The 22,504-nt window shown below is 42.2% G+C and overlaps 2 protein-coding genes across 7 annotated transcripts; one reads left to right on the top strand and one right to left on the bottom strand.

Annotated features, from left to right (window-relative positions):
* The first annotated feature begins 208 nt into the window (after positions 1-208).
* LOC109895701 (AN1-type zinc finger protein 5-like) lies at positions 209-8,403 on the top strand. Of its 4 annotated transcripts, none has more exons than XM_020489612.2 (6): positions 209-572; positions 4,960-5,124; positions 5,549-5,651; positions 5,757-5,842; positions 6,118-6,237; positions 6,661-8,403. In XM_020489612.2, exons 1-6 carry the CDS (start codon positions 563-565, stop codon positions 6,807-6,809), a joined length of 633 nt encoding a protein of 210 aa, XP_020345201.1. In that variant the 5' UTR covers positions 209-562; the 3' UTR covers positions 6,810-8,403. The 4 variants fall into 4 exon arrangements, with proteins under 4 accessions (XP_020345201.1, XP_020345204.1, XP_020345203.1 ...); XM_020489615.2 differs by having other exon boundaries at positions 209-470; positions 6,661-8,401; XM_020489614.2 differs by having other exon boundaries at positions 301-572; positions 5,552-5,651; positions 6,661-8,401.
* Positions 8,404-9,931: 1,528 nt separating this feature from the next.
* si:ch211-214j8.12 (uncharacterized) lies at positions 9,932-16,437 on the bottom strand. Of its 3 annotated transcripts, XM_020489616.2 has the most exons (6): positions 15,289-16,437; positions 14,944-15,060; positions 14,151-14,481; positions 13,835-14,001; positions 11,930-13,080; positions 9,932-11,632 (listed from the first exon to the last, which is right to left on the bottom strand). In XM_020489616.2, exons 3-6 carry the CDS (start codon positions 14,383-14,385, stop codon positions 11,251-11,253), a joined length of 1,935 nt encoding a protein of 644 aa, XP_020345205.1. In that variant the 5' UTR covers positions 14,386-14,481; positions 14,944-15,060; positions 15,289-16,437; the 3' UTR covers positions 9,932-11,250. The 3 variants fall into 3 exon arrangements, 2 of the variants coding, with proteins under 2 accessions (XP_020345205.1, XP_020345206.1); XM_020489617.2 differs by lacking the exon at positions 14,944-15,060; XR_004210813.1 differs by lacking the exon at positions 14,944-15,060 and having other exon boundaries at positions 11,518-11,632; positions 11,803-13,080.
* Between the last annotated feature and the right edge of the window lie 6,067 nt (positions 16,438-22,504).

Raw genomic sequence — 22,504 nt, 5'->3', positions numbered from 1 at the left:
ACCCACACACCTGTCTGTGGACACAAATCTGATATTCACACAGAATAAACACACATATGTTACCACAAGCCGGTCGGTGTTATTTGAAAGACTCATTTAGACACATTGACTCATTAAGAATCATCGTATGGCTCGATATTCAAACTGTGGGTGGAATGGATGACAAATGAATGTGCAATAAATACGGTATACTCACCACACCTCCCCCATGCTATTACACGCGCTCCGGGGCTTCTACCGTAGCGAATCACTGTACGGTATTTTCACCGTGACATCATCTGCCACTCCTCTTACTAAAGTAGGAAACAAACACCGCTCGACAGAGCAGAGGCGGGAGGGGGGGTGTAGAGAAAGAGAAGACATTTACACCTCTCACAGCCTCGGTCAAAGAAAAACAGCGAGAAAAGACATTTGGTGGACAGTACTCAACCAGACCATACATCGTGTGTACGTTTGATCAAATTGTGCAGGTGAGAATCGACATTTGAAACGGTTGGGTTGTCGTGGTGTATGGTTGAAGACCGAAAAAGGACACCGAAAATTGGATCAACATCAACTTAATATGGAATTTCGTAAGGAACCATTTTTATCAGAGCATCTAATGAACTAGAAATATGTGTTGTCTTGTGGGGGGGAAGGTCGTATTTATCGTTGGTCGTTAGCCTCTGGTAAACAAGGTATAGCGAGCAAAAGCTGTCACCACCGCCTCGCTGAAAATATCACAAGCCTTTGAACGTGACCAGTCTGGCTGGGCCTGGGGGGAAAAAGCAAGTCAGTCTGGGAGGGAGGGTCGCTAGCTAGCCATGTATGCTATAGTATCGGTTTTCGAGACTAAGGGTAAAATAGCGACGTATAAGCTAGTTCTCTGTGCTTGTACTTTATCTGAATTTTTCTTTTTTTAAACGATACTAGTTAACAGCTAGTTGCAATTGCTAACCAATTTTTGAGAATTGATAGCATGTTGATGCTGGTTGATTTCAATGAGTTTCATTTGAACGCGTAAGGAAATTTTAACATTGAATTCGGACATGCACAAATAAAGAATTAGGGTGCCAGCCTAGGTGCAAAGATTCATTTGAGTAATGGAGGCGCTAACGTTATCAAAACACGGCCAAACAACAGGAAGAGATGGTTAGCAGACAAAGAAAGCACAAAAGAACAAGGGTCAAAGCATGGCCTGTATCTAATTCACTAATCTAGTTACAGAACATTGTTAACTCCATTGTTGTGGTGTTAATTTGTTCTAGACGAGTGTGCGACAAAGTACTATTATTGCCTTTGCTCTCGACTATGTTGCTTGTCATGCGAATCTACGTTAGTTAGCTGGCTAACTCTTGTCTCGTACTTAGCACTTTTTAGCTGTAGCGTGACTCGGTGGTTTTGGGCCAAATCAATCTATTTCATTCTGTTCTTTGTCTGACCAAGACCATGTATAGTAGCTAGGACACCCCGCAGCAATGTTCCAACATTTAACGTTAGTGGAAAGCCTTCCCAGAAGAGTGGAGGCTCTTCTATATTAATGCCAATGATTTTAGAATGAGATGTTCGACGAGCAGGTGTCCACGTAATTTTGGCCATTTAGTCCATCTGTAGGCTAGTTTTAGAGTAATTTCTTTAAATTCATGGTATATCTAGGTAAATCTGTCGTGAATAACCACATTGTGCCAATTAATAAGCCACCCCCCAAGGGTGTGCTTAGGCTACAGTCAGACACATTAATGCGTGTTTTGTTTCGTGTTGATTGCATTAATTAGTTTAAACAAATTAGCCTAGCTAATAGTCACTACAGGCTCTGGAGTGGTGGAATGCATGTGGAGCACATTGATTGACGTCGCCTCATAGACCCTGCTGCTCCCCGACAGATGTCAATGACAGTGAAGCAAAAATACTCACTATTTTGTGTTTCCAGGAAAATGGATGATTGCTTGCAAATGCTATTTATTTCTCTTTGAGAAAGCGATGATTGAGAGCATTTGTGTTCCATGCATATCCAGGTGGCAAACAGGTTGTCGTGCAGTACCGCCCGTGACAATCGAACATTTTGGCCCACGGCAACATGTTCTTCACCACAAAGTCATAAAAATACCACCTGTTTCTACAATTTTCGCTTTTGGAGGAATAAATAAATAAATATTGACCTTGTGGCTGTGGTAACTAGTGTAAACCAGGCAACGTCAACAATTGTGGTGCTTGCAGGGGGCGTTGCAGTCAGCAGGCAGACACGTGATACAGTCGAAGAGGCTTTTCTAAGGAAATCCTTACGTGACAGGCCACCTTGGTGGAGGTTGGGGCCTACAATATGGGGTTGGAGAGTGCAAAGGGCTGTCAGAATTTTATGTTTGTCCTTCGCATCCTCGCAGGGCCATGACACTGACATCTCTGAATGTTCTGAACAGGCTGCTGTGGCCCCTTCCTTGCAGAGCATTTTTTTTAAATGTTATCATCATCTATAATATAAATCTGTTTATTTCTCTTGCAAAGTTACCCGTTCAGTACCTGGAACTTAAAGACATGTTCCTGAACTTTGGCCCCTAAGTATTTTTTTTACCTCCAACTTTGGGCTGGATGTGTCTGTGTAGTTCGTACATGCAGAATTACTGTTTTACCTTAATTAGCTATGTAATCCCAAATTTGAAAACATGGGCCAGCTCCCTAGCAATTCAAGTTCAACCAATGAGTTTCAGCTCCTCAGCATTTGAGTGACACCAAGCGAGAGGCACACATTGCAGAGCGAGAGAGATGGCAATGAGGTGGTGCACAAATCTGCACATGCAGTACCTTTGCAAAGTATTCAGACCCCTAGACTTTTCCCACATTTTGTTACTCTACTTATTCTAAAAAATATATATATATTTTTTGTTCTCTCAACAATCTACACATAATAACCCGTAATGACAAATGTAGAAATTTTAGCAAATGTATATAAAAAAAGAAATACCTTGTTTACATAAGTATTTTGACCCTTTGCTATGAGACTTGAAATTGAGCGCCGGTGCATCCTGTTTCCATTGATCATCCTTGAGATGTTTCTATAACTTGATTAGAGTTCACCTGTGGTAAATTAAATTGATTGGACATGATTTGGAAACACTTGTCCCATATAAGATTCCACAGTTGACAGCGCATGTCAGAGCAAAAACCAAGTCATAAGGTCGAAGGAATTGTCCGTAGCTCAGAGCTCAGAGAGGATTGTGTCGAGGCACAGATATGAGGAAGGGTACCAAAACATTTCTGCAGCATTGAAGGTCACCAAGAACACAGTGGCCTCTATTATTCTTAAAAGGAGAAGTTTGGAACCACTAAGACTCTTCCTAGAGCTGCCCCCCCGGCCAAACTGACCAAGAACCCGATGGTCACTCTGACAGAGCTCCAGAGTTCCTCTGTGGAGATGGGAGAACCTTCCAGAAGGACAACCATCTCTGCAGCACTCCACCAATCAGACCGTTATGGTAGAGTGGCCAGACGTAAGCCACTCCTCAGTAAAAAGCACATTACAGCCCGCTTGGAGTTTGCCAAAAAGGCACCTAAAGGACTCTGACCATGAGAAACAAGATTATCTGGTATGATGAAACCAAGATTCAACTCTTTGGCCTGAATGCCAAGCATCACATCTGGAGGAAACCTGTCCCCATCCCTATTCTGAAGCATGATGGTGGCAGCATCATGCTGTGGGGATGTTTTTCAGCAGCAGGGACTGGGAGACTAGTCCGTATCGGGGCAAAGATGAACAGAGCAAAGTACGGAGAGATCCTTGATGAAATCCTGCTCCAGAGCGCTCAGGACCTTCGACTGGGGTGAAGGTTCACCTTCCAACAGGACAACAACCTTAAGCAGACAGCCAAGACAACACAATAATGGCTCTGGGACAAGTCTCAATGTCGTTGAGTGGCCCAACCAGAGCCTGGACTTGAACCCTATTGAACATTTCTGGAGAAACCTGAAAATAGCTGTGCAGTGACGCTCCCCATCCAACCTGACAGAGCTTGAGAGGATCTGCAGAGAAGAATGGGAGAAACTCCCCAAATACAGGTGTGCCAAGCTTGTAGCTTCATACTCACGGTTGTAATCGCTGCCAGTGCTTCAACAAAGTACTGAGTAAGGGTCTGTATACTTATGTAAATGTGATATTTCAGTTTTTATTTATTTTAATACATTTGCTAACATTTATAAAAACCTGTTTTATAGCTTTGTCATTATGGGATATTGTGTGTAGATTGATGAGGAAAAAATGTAATTCAATCAATTTTAGAATAAGGCTGTAACATAAAAATTAGGAAAAAGTCAAGGGTTCGGAATACTTTCCAAATGCATTGTATGTGGCATAGTAAACAGTGATCACTTTTGGCTTATGAGCACTACTTTGACAACTACTGGCTAAAAAGTACATAAAAGTTCCGGAGAATCTCTTGTCTTGCTACAGCACCTTCGAGGGTTAATGACAAAACTGATCAGCAAATGTGACTCCTCGGTCTATTCTCCCCATATTGGCACTATTCTGTCCTTGTCACACACAGGCAGTGAACATTGTAAATAAATATCCATCAACATGTGCTTAATCGTGACAAGCTGGAGGAGGAACAGCTGACACTATTATAGGCCTAGTCATTTATGGTAATGACACATCCTCGTCCTGACTCCTGTTGATGTGAGCAGCTCCTGCCAAGGAGGGGAGCTGAAAGTCTTAGGCCTAATTCGCCTCGCCGTTCATTCTGTTTTCTTGTGCACAACGAGGAATTTCAACCCTCTAACTTTGGTAGTAGAATTCTTGCTTCAATGGATGTATTTTTAAATTTTCTCTCCCGTTTCTTCATTAGTTTTAAATTTCCTTCCTAGTATGTTATTTTCAAATATATGTGCCTAACCACCACCTACATTTGGTCACCTAAGACACACTGTTACGCATGCAGACACACACATACTCCCACACTAACAAGGTACCTTGCTCCCATTTGTTGACAGCGATGGCCCAAGAGACGAACCCGAGCCTGACGCCTGTGCTTTGTGCCACTGGCTGTGGTTTCTATGGCAACCCCAGAAACAGCGGCATGTGCTCGGTCTGCTACAAGGAGCATCTGAACCGACAGCAGAGTAGTGACTGCAGCTTGAGCCAACTTAGCCCAATGGGTAAGTTCGCCCTCCACCCTCTCTCTTACTGACCACACAAATCTACTTCAAACAGTGCGTCCCCCTCCCCTCCACCCCCTAAAAATCACTATTTGCATTAGGATTGTCACGATACCAGTATTGCGATACTAAGATACTATTTGGTCCTTTAAAAAAACCTACTGTATGACACATTGTGTGCTATTGCTTGGAAAGGAAACATGTGATTCTGGGTGACAACATAAGGCTGCTTGTTTCCAACAATAGGACTGTTTTTCTCAGGAAATTTAGCCCACTTCATGTTTTGTTTCATTGCCAAGATACCTCGGAGTATTGCGATTCTGGTATCGCGATAACGCTAATTTGCATACACGTTATGGACCAGCTGCACTCTTGAGTGGAAACCATTGAACCAAAATTTAGTTTTGCTTTTGCTGTGTCACAGGAGCAGTCGGTAGTCCTACCTCTGAGGCCTCAGCCATCCAGAGGCTAGAGGCCAGTCTCACCAAAGTAGACCCTTCATCTGGCTCTGCTACAGACATGGCTAGGTAAGGTGTGCTTGTTTGTCCGCATGTGCTACAATGGATGTCTTATTGCTTTATGCGCTCTCATATCTGTAACTTATAATTTTCTTTCATTCGCCCCCTCTGCAGAACTATTCAAGGCTCTCTTCCAGTGACTCAACAAATGACCGAGATGAGCATCTCAAGAGAGGATAACCCAGATTCCCTAGAGCCTGGTAAAACACACACTTCTAGAGGGAAACATTGCTCTGTTCGACCCACTTTAGCATTGGCTATTTCGATGCACCCTGACTTGTATACTTTGCAACCAACTGTGGTTTTACATACAGCCTCAAACACGGAGGCTGCCTAAAATAAACCAGATTAAAAATACCCTTGTATGTGAGTGCTGAGACTGCCTCAGAAAAAAACACAGGAACAGTTCTATTTGAATCTGAAGACTGAAATAAGTATATATTTAAGTGCTTTTCTCCTCTGTTTTCTCCTTCAGTTGTGAGTCAGCCTACTGCGTCTAGCCCCGTCACGGCCAGCGGCGACGAGGCCAAGGAAGACACCCCCAAGCCCAAGAAGAATAAGTGCTTTATGTGCCGCAAGAGGGTGGGCCTCACAGGTGAGCGTGCCACAGCAGGACGTGGTGCTTCTCAAATGAAGTGGGATGACAGGGTTGAGCAATGCATACGACGTCATGCCTTCTTGCGAAAGAGGTTGGCCATGTTCCAGGCCACCTACACTGCAGTTGCACAAATAGTCAAGTCATACTGATGGCATTTCTGCAATGTAAAACACTACTTCCGCATTTGTGATTGGCCTCAGATCTCTACTATGCATAAATTGTGTGTAACACGCAGGAACCCCATCAATATCACTTATTTATCTGGTTATCTGCGCAATGCGGCTGCATCGTAGGTGGTTTGGAATGTAACCCTAGTCTTCCTGTGTGTTTGGTCTTATCAGAGGTTAATTCTTATTGAGTTGGTGTTTGGTTCATACTGTGGTTCCCCTCTAATCTCTGACCTTTTGAACTCTACTCCAGGGTTCGACTGTCGCTGTGGGAACCTGTTCTGTGGTGTCCATCGGTACTCCGACAAGCACAACTGTCCTTACGACTACAAGGCTGAGGCAGCTGCCAAGATCCGCAAGGAGAACCCTGTTGTGGTCGCTGACAAGATCCAGAGAATATAGGGTTAAGAACCATCCACACAGAGACTAGAGTATGATGTCGAACCCTTGACATGAACACTGGCACGAGTGGCAAAAGGATGTCATTTTTAAAGTCACAACCTTGAGAAAGGACAGAGATCCTGCCCGTTGGGGAGATGCATGAACGGTCACTTTTTTTGTTTACGTTTATTATAATTTTTTTCCCTCTTTGCTGATATTCTGTATATATATATATAAAAAAATAACATTTTAAAAGAGCAGCCCAGGGTAACTTTCCAGGAGAGACGTGTCTGTTCTGCAGAACCTATATCTATCTGGACGTTCTATCACAACTGAATATGGCCCCTGAGCTGTTTGGCCACTTTGTTGCCAAATAGCCGACAGCTATTCTTTTCTAAAGTTGTGTGCACATGCAGTATCCCGACGAGTTCAGTTGAATCTCCATTTCTACGTTCCGTTCCCATTAGTGTCAGTTGTCCGATAGGTATGACTATCTCCCAAAATGCTCTCCCAAAATGCAGGTGGGCTTTTATCCCCCAGACTGTGACCTGCCTACCTCACAGCAGCAGGTCATGTTTCTCCTCATCACAATGTCCACGTGAAACTTTTTCCTAATCGTCTCCCCTTACAATCACTTCATTATTTCCAGAGGAAGGGGTTACCTCTGACATTTTTAAAGCAGTCCTTAGGCACCATTTCTGTTTGATCACCTGAACGCCGTGGCCCGTCTTTATGGTCATTGTAAGAGGTGTGCGAAGGAGTACAAAAACACATTTTTACCAACTATCATGTGGGACAGGACTTTTAGTCAAGGAGGTCCTAGACTAATCTAAGGTCAGAATCTCCCAACTGTGGTCTCGGCAGAGGCTTGCGTGCATTGACCCTGGTGCAGTCCTCTGGGTGAGACTTAGGCACTACCCATCTGTTTTATTGGCTATATGGGGGGGGGGTGAATGGGAGAGCAACCCCATGCAGTAATATCTTAAATCATGTAAAATATCTGAATGAATTGCTAGGTCATTATTGTATCTGCTGAGAGACATGTTTAATCTCTGTTTTTTATATACATTAACATAGTACTGATATTAGCACATGTATTCAGTGCAGTTGTGAAGTTAGGGTATATGAGACAGCCTTGCTTTGTGTTGATTTTGGTGTGCGTGTTCAGTGAGTTTGAGTGAACACATGGGTGTCAGATTGTGTGCACCTCCACTTCATTTTGTGAAGCAATATATCCCGTAGCTCTGCACATGTTTCCAAGGCTACAGGAGCATGGCAGAACTGAGGTTTTGATAACTAGATTCCAGAGTTGGATTCCAACGGATCTTTTCAGCTTTCTTTCCCTTATTGGTCTGTGTGACTGATCTAGAGCAGTGTGTGTGTGAGACTTTCCTTGGCTGTGTGAAACATTGATACAAGTGTGTCCTGTGTAGATTTTTCTTCTCCCGTAGGGATGAGGTTTTTACCCTTTTAAAACAAAGGTATCCATTTCAATTTTTTCCTTTTAGTTATGCAAATTTGTACAAAAGAACCTGATATTTATGAATGACATAATCTTGCTACCCAGCATTACAGCATAATTGTATCATGTAAATAAAGACTGTACAGAGACATTGCAAGGCCTGGTTGTTTACATTATAGGAGTAAATATGTGGGCCAGTCAGACTGTTTGGAAGCACAGTTTTCAACCCCGGTGTTTTCTCGCACACCTGTCACAGGCTTGGGGTGGGGGAGTGCGTCGGCAGAAGGAGTCATGCTGGCAGCTGCTCAGGCAGTGCAGGCCCGGGAGAGAGCACGAGAGGGAGACTGCAAAGATGACTACTCTGCTCTACTCCTCCAGTACCTCTATACCATCCCTCCCTGCCTCTGTGCATGGAGGAAAAAAAGAGGACGGCTGATGTGGGACATGTGCCGGGGGATCATAGAACCAACGTGTTCTGTTCAACCTGACCCATGAACAGCTGGGGAGGTCCTGTAGCCTCCCTCTAGGGGTTGGGACAGACACACATTCCTACCCCCCTAGCGGACAGACCCTTAATTTCTTATGGGTGTGTGTATTTCACTTGCCATTTGTGTGTATTTCTGGAAAGCTGGTTCAGTGTTTGACATCACAGTGACAGATGTGGATATGACTTGAATGCACCTCTGTCTACTGTGGGGAGTTGGGAAGGAACACTGAGCTAGGGGAACTAAGGTAAGGAAGGAGATTGTTTCTGAATTCCAAATGGACCTCTAGCCCCAACACCCGAGCCACTAATGTAGATCTGAGAGGATTGGATGAGTGTTACGGTAATAGCTTCTTTCCTTTAGATTGACAACATTTCCCCCCAGCCATACAGGAGGGGCTTGGGGTTGGTTTTGGATTCAGGGAACGAGAGCACGCTCACAAGTAGGGCCATAGGGGAAAGTGGGAGTGTTTTGAGAGAATTGGGCGAGTTCACGGTGAACATGGGAAATGGACAGGCGTGAGATGAAGGGGTGACCTGAGGTAGAGTCACTAAGCTCTCGGAGCGTAACCAGATTAGACCAGTCTGAGCCTGGTCCCAATGATCAGACGCACTCCCTTACCATACAGAACACTCTAAACACAGACACCTTTTCCATTCCTTTTGACCAGTTCTCTGCTTCTCCATCCTTATCAATCCTTCCGACATGTGTTCCTCTCTTTTGCCCAGACTAAATGGATAAAGAGAAAAAGAGAGTGTGGGGGAGAGGGAGACTGGTTCGCAGGCTTGCCCTTGTTCTAGGTTTAACATGTGTCAGTAGCCATCAAGGAAGCTCCTTTGAATCACTGAGATTTGAGTCATTGAAAGGGGACCGGGGAGGGGTAGTGGGAGAAAAGGGTTAGTTGGTTAGTGATAGTGAGTGAAAAAAGTAACTTATTGTGAAAGTCAAGTGTTTCATTAACATGACTAAGGCCTTTAGATAGGTCAAGAGGTCACAACTTTTGAGTGATTGGGACAAAGCAAACATGCTATTTGTCTTGACCTAGTTTTACATTACTGTGTTTGAAACTGCTAACCACCTGCTGGGGACAAGCATTAGAGGATATTGTGACAAAGGACCTGCCCGGGGACACTAGGCATTCCAGAAATTCTTGGAGGCAACGCAGCAGCCAGAGTCAGGTAAACCACAAATTCAGCAACTTTGTAGGTGAATAATATATTGAAAAGATGGATCTGTTGAGTGCAGTACAATTTTATGTAATTTTATACAATACAAAAGTCATTTAAAAGCTATGACAAATTATTCTTGTTATAAGAATGTTTTTTGTCTTTTTTTTGTCTATAGTGATAATATATATTATAAAGTGGGTGGTTCGAGCCCTGAATGCTGATTGACTGAAAGCCATGGTATATCAGAACGTATACCATGGGTATGACAAAGCATTTATTTTTACTGCTCTAATTATGTTGGTAACCAGTTTATAATAGCAATAAGGCACCTCGGGGGTTTGTGATATATGGCCAATATACCACGGCTAAGGCCTGTGTCCAGGCACTGCGTTGCATCGTGCATAAGAACAGCCCTTAGCCATGGTATTTGGCCGTATACCACACCCCCTCGGGCCTTATTGCTTAATTCTACAACAGGGGCAGGCAACTAGATTCAGCCGCAGGCCGATCCTTGTCGAAGTGGATGGTCAGGAGGCCGGAACATAATGATAATAATTTGTACACTGCAAATTGACCACAACTAAGCCCAAAAAGATTGTATTTGAAAATAAATAATTTCACACTTTGATTACATTGAGACACGATCACATGCAGTGCCTTCAGAAAATATTCATACTCCTTGACTTATTCCACATTTTGTTGTTACAGTCTGAATTCAAAATGTTTAAAAAAAAATGTATCTCACCCTTCTACACACAATACCCTATAATGAAAAAGTAAATGTTTTTAGAAATGTTTGCAAATGTATTAAATACAGAACTCTCATTTACATAAGTCTTCACACCCGAGTCAATTCATGTTAGAATCATCTTTGGCAGCGATTACAGCGGTGAGTCTTTCTGGGTAGGTCCTAGAAGCTTTGCACAATATTTGCACATTCTTTTTGAAAAATAATCTTCAAGCTCTGTCAAGTTGGTTGTTGATCATTGCTAGACAGCCATTGTCAAGCTGACTTAAATCAAAACTCTAACTAGGCCACTCCAGTGTATATTTGGCCTTATGCTTTAGGTTATTGTCCTGCTTAAAGGTGATGTCGTCTCCCAGTGTCTGTTGGAAAGCAGACTGAACCAGGTTATCCTCTAGGATTTTGACTGTGCTTAGCTCTATTCTGTTTATTAAAAAAAAAAACGTCCTAGTTTTTGCAGATGACAAGCATACATATAACATGATGCAGCCACCACCATGTTTGAAAATATCAAGAGTGGTACTCAGTGATGTGTTGGATTTGCCCCAAACACACAGTATGTGTAAATGAGGGTGCCCCTGCCTGGCAGATGTAAAGCACATCATGTCCATGTGATAGTGATACAACGTTGCCTCCTGGTGGCTGTCCTCTGTAGCTGCCTCATGTTGTCCAGGCTCACTGCCCAGCAGCCTCTCAGGTCCAGGCTGCTCAGACGCCTGTTGATGGTCATCAGGCCCGACGCCGTCTCCATAGAAACGTCACTGCGGACAAGGCTGAGGTGGCATAGTTGTTGTAGTGGAGGGCTGTTGGGTCGGGCGGCGGGGCGCTTCAGAAGCTTCTGGAACACAGGCTCCAGCGGACAAGGCACTGCCACCAGGGAGACCCTCTCCAGGAGGGGAGAGCCGGATAGTACGCTCCACAGCGCCACCCCCAGAGACCTCCAGGACATGACGGTCTTCATCTGGCGCTGGTCATAGGAGAAGCTGGAGAAGAGAGAGACAGATGAGCACTGAACAGGATATCACAACTTCAATGGGAAGAGATATACAGAAGCTTAAACAATGGTGCAGTCAACACCATAGCTTACATCCTGGGGAAGTCAACACTAAATACAGATATCCAGAGGTTTCAGGGGATCGCATGACCCACTCACCAAGACAGGACCTGCGGAGAAAATGACTGGGGATTCCCAGCTGGTATGTGGCCCATTGAGTCGTACCTATGACGCCCTACAGAGAGAGCATAGCGAGTTAACTCTATTTGTACAGCAGTTGACCTACTTTAGGGAGAGAGAGCACAGTTGTGGTAGACAGGGTAGATCCCTGTCGTCGTCGTCCTCCTCCTCTTCCTCCTGGGGGGCTAAAGGAGGCTCAGCGTGGACGACGAGGCTCCTCAGCCTGGGACAGGTGTGGAGGAGCTCCAGCATGGCTGTCTGAGAGCTGGTTCTGACCCCTTCCAGGGTGAGAGAAACCAGGGAGCCCTTCATAGCACGCAGGGCAGGCAGCAGCTCATCCAGGGGCCCTGTGAAGCGCACAGAGAGTCCCCTCAGCTGGCCTGCCCACCTGGCCAGGCCTGCAGCCAGACAAGACCCCTGGCTAGGCCCACCCTCCTCACAGTCCAGTGATATAGAGCGCAGCTCGGGGCAAAGCTGACTTACAGCCTCCAGAGTCCCACCAGACATGCCCTGCGCCTCCCTTAGACGTAAGGTAAAGCCCTCACCCCCTGCCCCCCCCACTCCCACTTCTCTTCCTTTCTCAACACTGTCTTCTTCTATTTCCTTCCTTGTTCTCATCTGGGCATCACCTCTTCCACCTCCAACTCCCCTTGTCTCCTCACCTGTACCCTCATCCTCACTCTCACCCTCACTCGCCCACGAGAAACGGTTGTCATTTTCCTCCTCTTCAATTTCCTCCACATCCGCTCCTGATATCTCGCCTGTGTCTGTGGCCCTCCCACTCTGCCTCCTCTCCCTCCACACCTCCCAGAGACTGGGCAGCCCCTCATTGGTCGTGAGCTCCTCAGTCCCTCCGAACTCCCTGCTGTGTATGAGGCCACAGGCTTCCCCCAGGCCCTCCATTGCCACTCTCTCCAGCCACGGCAGGGAGAGCAGGAGGAAGGCCACGGCAGCCACCCCGTCTCCATCCCCCTCCCCAAAGCCCACATCCAGAGCCAGCAGGCTGCTGAGGGGGGGTGGGGAGGTGCAGGAGGAACCCCTCAGGCAGAGCAGGCCTGCGGGGGGCAGGAAGTGGCAGCGGGACACGTCGAGGTGGCGCAGCGCGGGGCAGTGGTGGGCAACCACCTCCACAACCTGTCTGTCACAAGGGGTGCCAGCCAGAGAGAGAGAGCGCAGGGAAGGCAGACAACCCAGCAGGTCACACTGGACATGGGCAGACACCTGCTGGGCTCCAGAGAGGTCCATGGAATGCAGGCTCTGAGGGAGATAGGGAGAACCCATACATACAGTGAGCTCCAAAAGTATTGGGACAGTGACACATTTATTGTTGTTTTGGTTCTGTACTCCAGCACTGAGTGACGATGAGTGAGAAAATTAGAGGGATACATTTCATACTCTCCCAGAAACACTAACCTCCCCTGTTATTGTCATGGTGAGAGGTTAGCAGCATGTCTTAGGGTTATGATATTTGTGTGTCTAACTTTCTCACTCATCATTATTTACGATTCATTCAGGATTATCCGTAATCATGGTAGCATACAAATTAATGTAGAAGTGTTGCTACATATTCTATTCTTATTTACAATATAAGTGACTCCAAAATGACACAATAGATTATTTACAATTCATTTCTATTGGGCACAAAATAATCTGAAGCACAACCTAAACAAACAGCAAATGCATCCAACAAGTTTGTAGAGTCACAAGCTTGACGTAATCATTGCGTGCTAGGAATATGGGACCAAATACTACATTTTTGTCCCAATACTTTTGGTCCATAAAATTGGGGGACTATATACAAAGTGCTGTCGTTTCTAAACGGTTTACCCGATATTGATGAAAATACCCCCAAATTCAAGTTGACAGTCTGTACTTTAACCTCCGTCATTATATCATTTCAAATCCAAAGTGCTGGAGTACAGAGCCAAAACCAAACAAAAAATGTGTCACTGTCCCAATACTTTAGGAGCTTACTATAACACATACTATAAATTATAAGGGGGACCAAAACCTGGCAGCGAATCCCGATGAGGGTGCAGAGGCTGGGGGTGACCAGAGCAGAGTGGCCCCCAAGAGATAGGGTTCTGAGCTGAGGGATCAACAGGAGGTGTAGCGCCGCACGGGACAACTCACACCTGGAGGACAGGACAGACAGGAGCTCCTCTACCAGCTCAGCCGCTAGAGAAAGAGACAGACAGAGAGGGGACACAGACACACACACACACTTTTACCAGTAACTAGTGGACTAATCATGTGCACATTTACAAATGACCAGCAATGGCATCATATACATACACAATCCCTTCCAGTTCCTATGACAGACTCACGCAGCAGGGTGAAGGGGCCCATGACATATCTGAAGAAGTACTGATCCATGTAGTTGTCAGCGTAGTCTTTGACCCACACTTCCTTCATGTTCTCCGCCAAGTTCCACAGACAAAGCTGGGTCAGTCGGGGAGGATGATTTTCATCCTCCTCCCATCTTCCTCGTCCTCTAATCTTCCTCTTTCTCACTACCCGTTTCGCAGCCCTGGGCTCCATCATGGCACGGAATAGAGGCATCTCCAACTCTCAGCTGGCGTCTCGCTGGTTCAAGGATCAATGTAGTCTACAGTACTGGCACCATTGTGTCCTTGCAGGTATGGAAAATATATGCAGCTGAAGGGCAGAGAATAATAACATTGTAATAAAGAGAGTAATAACATTGTAATAAAGAGTAATAACATTGCAATAAAGAGAGTAATAACATTGTAATAAAGAGAGTTATAACATTGTAATAAAGAGAGTAATAACATTGTAATAAAGAGAGTTATAACATTGTAATAAAGAGAGCAATAACATTGTAATAAAGAGAGTAATAACATTGTAATAAAGAGAGCAATAACATTGTAATAAAGAGAGTAATAACATTGTAATAAAGAGAGTAATAATATTGTAATAAAGAGAGTAATAACATTGTAATAAAGAGAGTAATAATATTGCAATAAAGAGAGCAATAACATTGTAATAAAGCTACAGTCTACAGTTCACACACAGTAAGAATAAAGGTTAATTACAAAAAGTACATTTTTCACATATTTGAAATATAATAAAACTAATAAAACTATAATAAAATAATACATTTTTCTCAGCAACCCTTGAGCCAGGGGGAGGCGAAGGGGGACATCCGTATTGTTGAAAGTACCAAGTAGGTCGGACCTACTGTTGAATTTACCATAAAAGGTTTATCAGCTGTACCTTAAAATAACAACCTTTGATTTAGGGGTATCGTTGCCAACAAACTGCACATGAACACAACATAGACCAAACGTACTATCGCCAATAACAGTTTATTTGTGGGTGCGAAATTGGATGCAACACTGTCAGATCAACGTTATTGTTTACTTAGACAACAGCTTAACTCGCAATATTTTTTTTAGCTGAAAACAGGCAATACAATATTTTACAATATTCTTTCCAATTTACCGTTTAATTTCCTGGTGTTAGAATCCGACTGTAGGTGTTCGGGTCCGGGGCGTTGACATCGGGTGAGGAATTATGGGGAACGTTCAAGAACCCCAACCGTTAGTGTTTAAAACGGATGTTGATGCGTCTAGCTCAGTCTATAATCTATCACACATATACATACATTTGTATGTTGCATAAGAATAACATTTATTTATAGTGACGTCCTATGTTTATTTGTTATTGTACACACAAATAGGTATAGAGGCTACATTTATCCTAGTTCTAAGTACGCTTCATACCTCTTTATCTTGAGGAATTGGTATAAAATAATTTAAATATAAATGGTATAACATCCAATGTTGATAGGTATTAGGATGTTAAAAACTCAAAGTGTATTTCAAAATACTGTATGTAGGCCTATAGGAGATTATATTTACATTGAAATAATCAAACTAGTCCCAGCAGTTGTAATCAAAATGTTATGTGCTTGATTTCCTCTCTGGATCAATGAGCTCAGTCCCTCGATCAGCAGAACGGAGCGGTATCGTGTGTAAAGGGGGTTAGGTTCAAATCTCATTTGATTTGTCACATGCGCCGAATACCGAATTTACAGTGAAATGTTTACAAAAACACAATAGCACAATTGGTTACGGGATCGTAAACCGGCTGCCATCTCCTTCGTCGCCATTCTTCTTCAAGTTAACCTCCACTGTACGACTGCCCCATACTGGTCTCAACCAATGATCCTCTGCTTCGCACTGATAACATGTACAGCATATGTGCCAACATGTACAAAAATGAAATAAAAATGCCATGTGTAACGGACTTATGAACATATCGTGACAGCCCTCTTTGACAACTTTCCAACGGGTTGAGCCACCCAAACGGTACCAATTGGACTGCTCCATCCGTGACATTTCAAGCTTGTTGTGGAGTGAGTTTACGATATGTTCTTAACTCCGTTAAACGTTTTATTTTGGAACATATGCTGTAAATGTTATCAGTCACATAAAGCTTACCTACAGGTAAAGTACATACACTGACAATCAGTGCTTAAATGTGCACATCGGGAAGCGACGGAACAAAAAGTGAGCGCGAAAGGGGTGTGACCTGGGGAGCTGAAGTACTCGTAGGCAAGGCAACCATTATTATATATATGTTTTAACATTGCATGCATATCATCGCATTACCGTAGTGGCATAGAGCAGTAGAGGAACTTACAAAACTTGCGTACATGGGTAACATTTTTTAGTAGCCTAGGGGTCCGAGAAAAATGTGGCCTTTTATCAACGCATTTCATGCAATTATACATAATTTTACAACCGAGGTTGGATATTCGCCTGTAGTTTTACTTACGTCCAACAACAGCAGTTAGGCACCGTCAACATAGTGACAAATCACATTTTTCTAATTTCAATAGCTCTTTAACCATTACTCCTAAAACTTTCAAAACGGGTTCTAGATAACCCGATGGCATAGACACATTTTACACACACGTTTTTAATGTCTTGCACTATTTAAAATTATTTATTTACATTTTTGAATTTCAATAGCCCTTTGGTCGTATGACCTACTGACTTCAACAAGGTTCAGAATGTACACTCAGTGGGCCTACACATTGCAAACCCTTTAGTTTGTCCATTTTCATCTCACACGTTTTTACATGAATTTTTCAAACAAACATTCTAATTTCAATAGCTCCTTGGTCATGTGACCTACTGACTTCAAACAAGGTTCAGAATGTCCACTGACTACCCTTGTATAGTCAGTGGACTATAGTTATTCCATTGTACTGGATCTAATACATAAACATTTTACAACCATTCATACATGTATATTTTTTAATGAAATACTATGAAAAACTCTCTTGGCTGCTGGCTCGGTCACTTTCAGACATGTGCAGAGCAGACTGAAAGGGGAAGGGTAGCTCTTGACTTGAACCACAGGGGTTCTCTGTTTGCAAGAGAGTAATCCAAAAGGCACAGACACACCCCTTGACTTTCAATTGGCACCCTTGACCTGTATGTATTCTCTCCTGATTGGTCTCCATGGTGCTTAGTCAATGGAACTCTGTTGCCTGCCCCATCGTAAAGTTTTTACACAGTCTGACTAAGTGCCAGAGGTATGAGGAGAGACATCCTCCTTTGTATGCATGGGAACAAATATTTCCTAACACGTAGGATCCTATTCTTGGATAGATGGAAGACACAATGCAAAAAAAAACATAGATTTTTTTACTAATTACTGTCCATGAGTAACCTCAACCTTGTGGGTCTGTGGGTGTTTGAGCCAATAAAGTGCCAACTCAATTCTACCACTGACTAGTCTCTCATGCCCCTATGAACGAGGACACAGGGAAATAGTTTTTAATCTAAACCAGCCCTTTGTTACTGGAGTACACTAACCCCTAATTGGGGCTCTTTTCTTGACACACAACAGCAGTTTACCAGATACCAAGTCAAGATCAAAAATTAGATGGTCGTAAGGGTGTATTACGTCCTGTGCTGGCCCCATTGTCATATCCTTTCTGGATTCTGAGTGGTAAAATCATGTATCATGTAAATCATGTAAAATCAATGTATTATGTCCGCCCTACATGTAGTGTTGGTACATGGAATAATCTTCAACTGCATATATCATAAATTGCTATTGCAAATACAAGTATTATGTTCAACAACTGATATTCTCAGATATTATTTTGACGAACACACTTTGGTGCTTACAATTGATTCTCTATCGTCATAGACTTGATGGGCACTGTCATCTGTGATCTTTGCGATATGACTTTCTTTAAGCACGTACTGATGAAACTGTCACTTAATATTTTTTTCTTTAAGTCTACAAACACTCTACATGTATTCACTCTGTCATAGGGTTGGATCCTATATGCTACTTTCATTATTGTCCTGTAAATGGTTCAGTGCCTATAATTTAGGCTGTGTGTAGAATGGGGCATAAAATAAATGACCTCTACTAGATTATAGTGATAAGGAAATCAGCATACAGTTTTGGCCTGTGTATTAATTTGCCTATAACTAATCAGAATCCCATTATGTTTACATAAAAAGAGAACACTTCAATATGAGAAGATCCTGCCATGGAAAAGAAGACTGGGCAGACAAAGTGGAAAGGAGGGGAAATAACTCACCATGCAGCAGGACAGCTTCAGCTGTGTGGTCTTTGTATTGCAGGTTTGATAGTTAGATTTTCAATAATGAATGGTTAGCTGTTATGTGACAATTAGGTCAAAAACTATAATTTTATTTTTTGGTGTAGATGGCCAAGGAAGATGCACAGAACTGCCCCAACATCCCCTCCCAAATTGATATAGAACCTTCACAAAACCACATGGAGCAAGTGCGAAAAGAAATGGCTGAGGATATACAAAAAATGTCTGGTATGTAATGACATTTAATTAAAAGTAAATTCTTTATTTTTATGTAGTTGTGTGGGACAGCCATATGTTCAGTTCATGTCTATGATTTCAGAGTTCAACAAAGCCAACAACTGCTTCATGTGTGCCACCGATAAAGAACCTTCACTGTATATAGACTTTTTCTATTGTGTTATTGAATGTACATTTGTTTATCCCATGTGTAACTGCATTGTTGTTTTTGTCACACTGCTTTGCTTTATCTTGGCCAGATCACAGTTTTAAATGAGAACTTGTTCTCAACTAGCCTGCCTGGTTAAATAAAGGTGGAGCAAAAAATGATGGCATGTAAGACAATTTATGATATAACACAATGGATGGCTAATTCTTCGTACTGCGTTGATATTTGATATGATTTATAATGTGTTACGCTTTGTTTTGTTTTAGATTGAATGTCTTGCATGCCAACGGTGGTTCCATGTGCTGTAACTAGGAATGAAGACAAAAGAGTTCAACAGAGTAAAGAACACAAACTGGAAGTGCAGTCTTTGTTGTTGAAAATGTATGCTATACCCAAGCCACACTGAAGAGGCTCTGAAATATACATCAACCAGGGATAGAGAGACAGTTAACACTGTGAAATGTTTTGTACTTATGTGAAGTAAAGTGTCTCTTGACATGTTGGAGAAGATTAAAGATCTACACTTTGTTTCATTTGTCAATGTAACATTTTTATTCATTGATTTTCTGGCCACCATTACTGTGGTTACATGTTCAGTATATATATATATGTGTATTGCCCAGCAAACCCACTGCAGCCTACCGCAATAGCACACTCTCCATTCCTGCTTTGGACAATGACTCTCGTACTTTGCCATTTTCCTTTATGGTTGATATTAACGATGAAAGGAGATATTATCCGTCTCTCTCCTATTGTGTACCGCTGTTAAATAGATATTATCCATCTCTCTCCTATTGTGTACCGCTGTTAAATAGATATTATCCATCTCTCTCCTATTGTGTACCGCTGTTAAATATATATTATCTGTCTCTCTCCTATTGTGTACCGCTGTTAAATAGATATTATCTGTCTCTCTCCTATTGTGTACCGCTGTTAAATAGATATTATCCGTCTCTCTCCTATTGTGTACCGCTGTTAAATAGATATTATCCATCTCTCTCCTATTGTGTACCGCTGTTAAATAGATATTATCTGTCTCTCTCCTATTGTGTACCGCTGTTAAATAGATATTATCTGTCTCTCTCCTATTGTGTACCGCTGTTAAATAGATATTATCCATCTCTCTCCTATTGTGTACCGCTGTTAAATAGATATTATCTGTCTCTCTCCTATTGTGTACCGCTGTTAAATAGATATTATCTGTCTCTCTCCTATTGTGTACCGCTGTTAAATAGATATTATCTGTCTCTCTCCTATTGTGTACCGCTGTTAAATAGATATTATCCGTCTCTCTCCTATTGTGTACCGCTGTTAAATAGATATTATCCGTCTCTCTCCTATTGTGTACCGCTGTTAAATAGATATTATCCGTCTCTCTCCTATTGTGTACCGCTGTTAAATAGATATTATCCATCTCTCTCCTATTGTGTACCGCTGTTAAATAGATATTATCCGTCTCTCTCCTATTGTGTACCGCTGTTAAATAGATATTATCTGTCTCTCTCCTATTGTGTACCGCTGTTAAATAGATATTATCTGTCTCTCTCCTATTGTGTACCGCTGTTAAATAGATATTATCTGTCTCTCTCCTATTGTGTACCGCTGTTAAATAGATATTATCTGTCTCTCTCCTATTGTGTACCGCTGTTAAATAGATATTATCTGTCTCTCTCCTATTGTGTACCGCTGTTAAATAGATATTATCTGTCTCTCTCCTATTGTGTACCGCTGTTAAATAGATATTATCCGTCTCTCTCCTATTGTGTACCGCTGTTAAATAGATATTATCTGTCTCTCTCCTATTGTGTACCGCTGTTAAATAGATATTATCTGTCTCTCTCCTATTGTGTACCGCTGTTAAATAGATATTATCCATCTCTCTCCTATTGTGTACCGCTGTTAAATAGATATTATCCGTCTCTCTCCTATTGTGTACCGCTGTTAAATAGATATTATCCATCTCTCTCCTATTGTGTACCGCTGTTAAATAGATATTATCTGTCTCTCTCCTATTGTGTACCGCTGTTAAATAGATATTATCCATCTCTCTCCTATTGTGTACCGCTGTTAAATAGATATTATCCATCTCTCTCCTATTGTGTACCGCTGTTAAATAGATATTATCCATCTCTCTCCTATTGTGTACCGCTGTTAAATAGATATTATCTGTCTCTCTCCTATTGTGTACCGCTGTTAAATAGATATTATCTGTCTCTCTCCTATTGTGTACCGCTGTTAAATAGATATTATCCGTCTCTCTCCTATTGTGTACCGCTGTTAAATATATATTATCCGTCTCTCTCCTATTGTGTACCGCTGTTAAATAGATATTATCCATCTCTCTCCTATTGTGTACCGCTGTTAAATAGATATTATCCGTCTCTCTCCTATTGTGTACCGCTGTTAAATAGATATTATCCGTCTCTCTCCTATTGTGTACCGCTGTTAAATAGATATTATCTGTCTCTCTCCTATTGTGTACCGCTGTTAAATAGATATTATCCGTCTCTCTCCTATTGTGTACCGCTGTTAAATATATATTATCTGTCTCTCTCCTATTGTGTACCGCTGTTAAATAGATATTATCCATCTCTCTCCTATTGTGTACCGCTGTTAAATAGATATTATCCGTCTCTCTCCTATTGTGTACCGCTGTTAAATAGATATTATCTGTCTCTCTCCTATTGTGTACCGCTGTTAAATATATATTATCCGTCTCTCTCCTATTGTGTACCGCTGTTAAATAGATATTATCTGTCTCTCTCCTATTGTGTACCGCTGTTAAATAGATATTATCTGTCTCTCTCCTATTGTGTACCGCTGTTAAATAGATATTATCTGTCTCTCTCCTATTGTGTACCGCTGTTAAATATATATTATCTGTCTCTCTCCTATTGTGTACCGCTGTTAAATAGATATTATCTGTCTCTCTCCTATTGTGTACCGCTGTTAAATATATATTATCTGTCTCTCTCCTATTGTGTACCGCTGTTAAATAGATATTATCTGTCTCTCTCCTATTGTGTACCGCTGTTAAATAGATATTATCCGTCTCTCTCCTATTGTGTACCGCTGTTAAATAGATATTATCTGTCTCTCTCCTATTGTGTACCGCTGTTAAATATATATTATCTGTCTCTCTCCTATTGTGTACCGCTGTTAAATATATATTATCTGTCTCTCTCCTATTGTGTACCGCTGTTAAATAGATATTATCTGTCTCTCTCCTATTGTGTACCGCTGTTAAATAGATATTATCTGTCTCTCTCCTATTGTGTACCGCTGTTAAATATATATTATCCGTCTCTCTCCTATTGTGTACCGCTGTTAAATAGATATTATCCGTCTCTCTCCTATTGTGTACCGCTGTTAAATAGATATTATCCATCTCTCTCCTATTGTGTACCGCTGTTAAATATATATTATCTGTCTCTCTCCTATTGTGTACCGCTGTTAAATAGATATTATCCGTCTCTCTCCTATTGTGTACCGCTGTTAAATATATATTATCTGTCTCTCTCCTATTGTGTACCGCTGTTAAATAGATATTATCTGTCTCTCTCCTATTGTGTACCGCTGTTAAATATATATTATCTGTCTCTCTCCTATTGTGTACCGCTGTTAAATAGATATTATCTGTCTCTCTCCTATTGTGTACCGCTGTTAAATAGATATTATCT

The sequence above is a fragment of the Oncorhynchus kisutch genome, linkage group LG8 (genome assembly GCF_002021735.2).
Source record: "Oncorhynchus kisutch isolate 150728-3 linkage group LG8, Okis_V2, whole genome shotgun sequence".
Lineage (NCBI taxonomy): Eukaryota > Metazoa > Chordata > Actinopteri > Salmoniformes > Salmonidae > Oncorhynchus > Oncorhynchus kisutch.
Note: the sequence above shows the minus strand (reverse complement) of the source record. Positions and strands in the feature narration are given on the sequence as shown.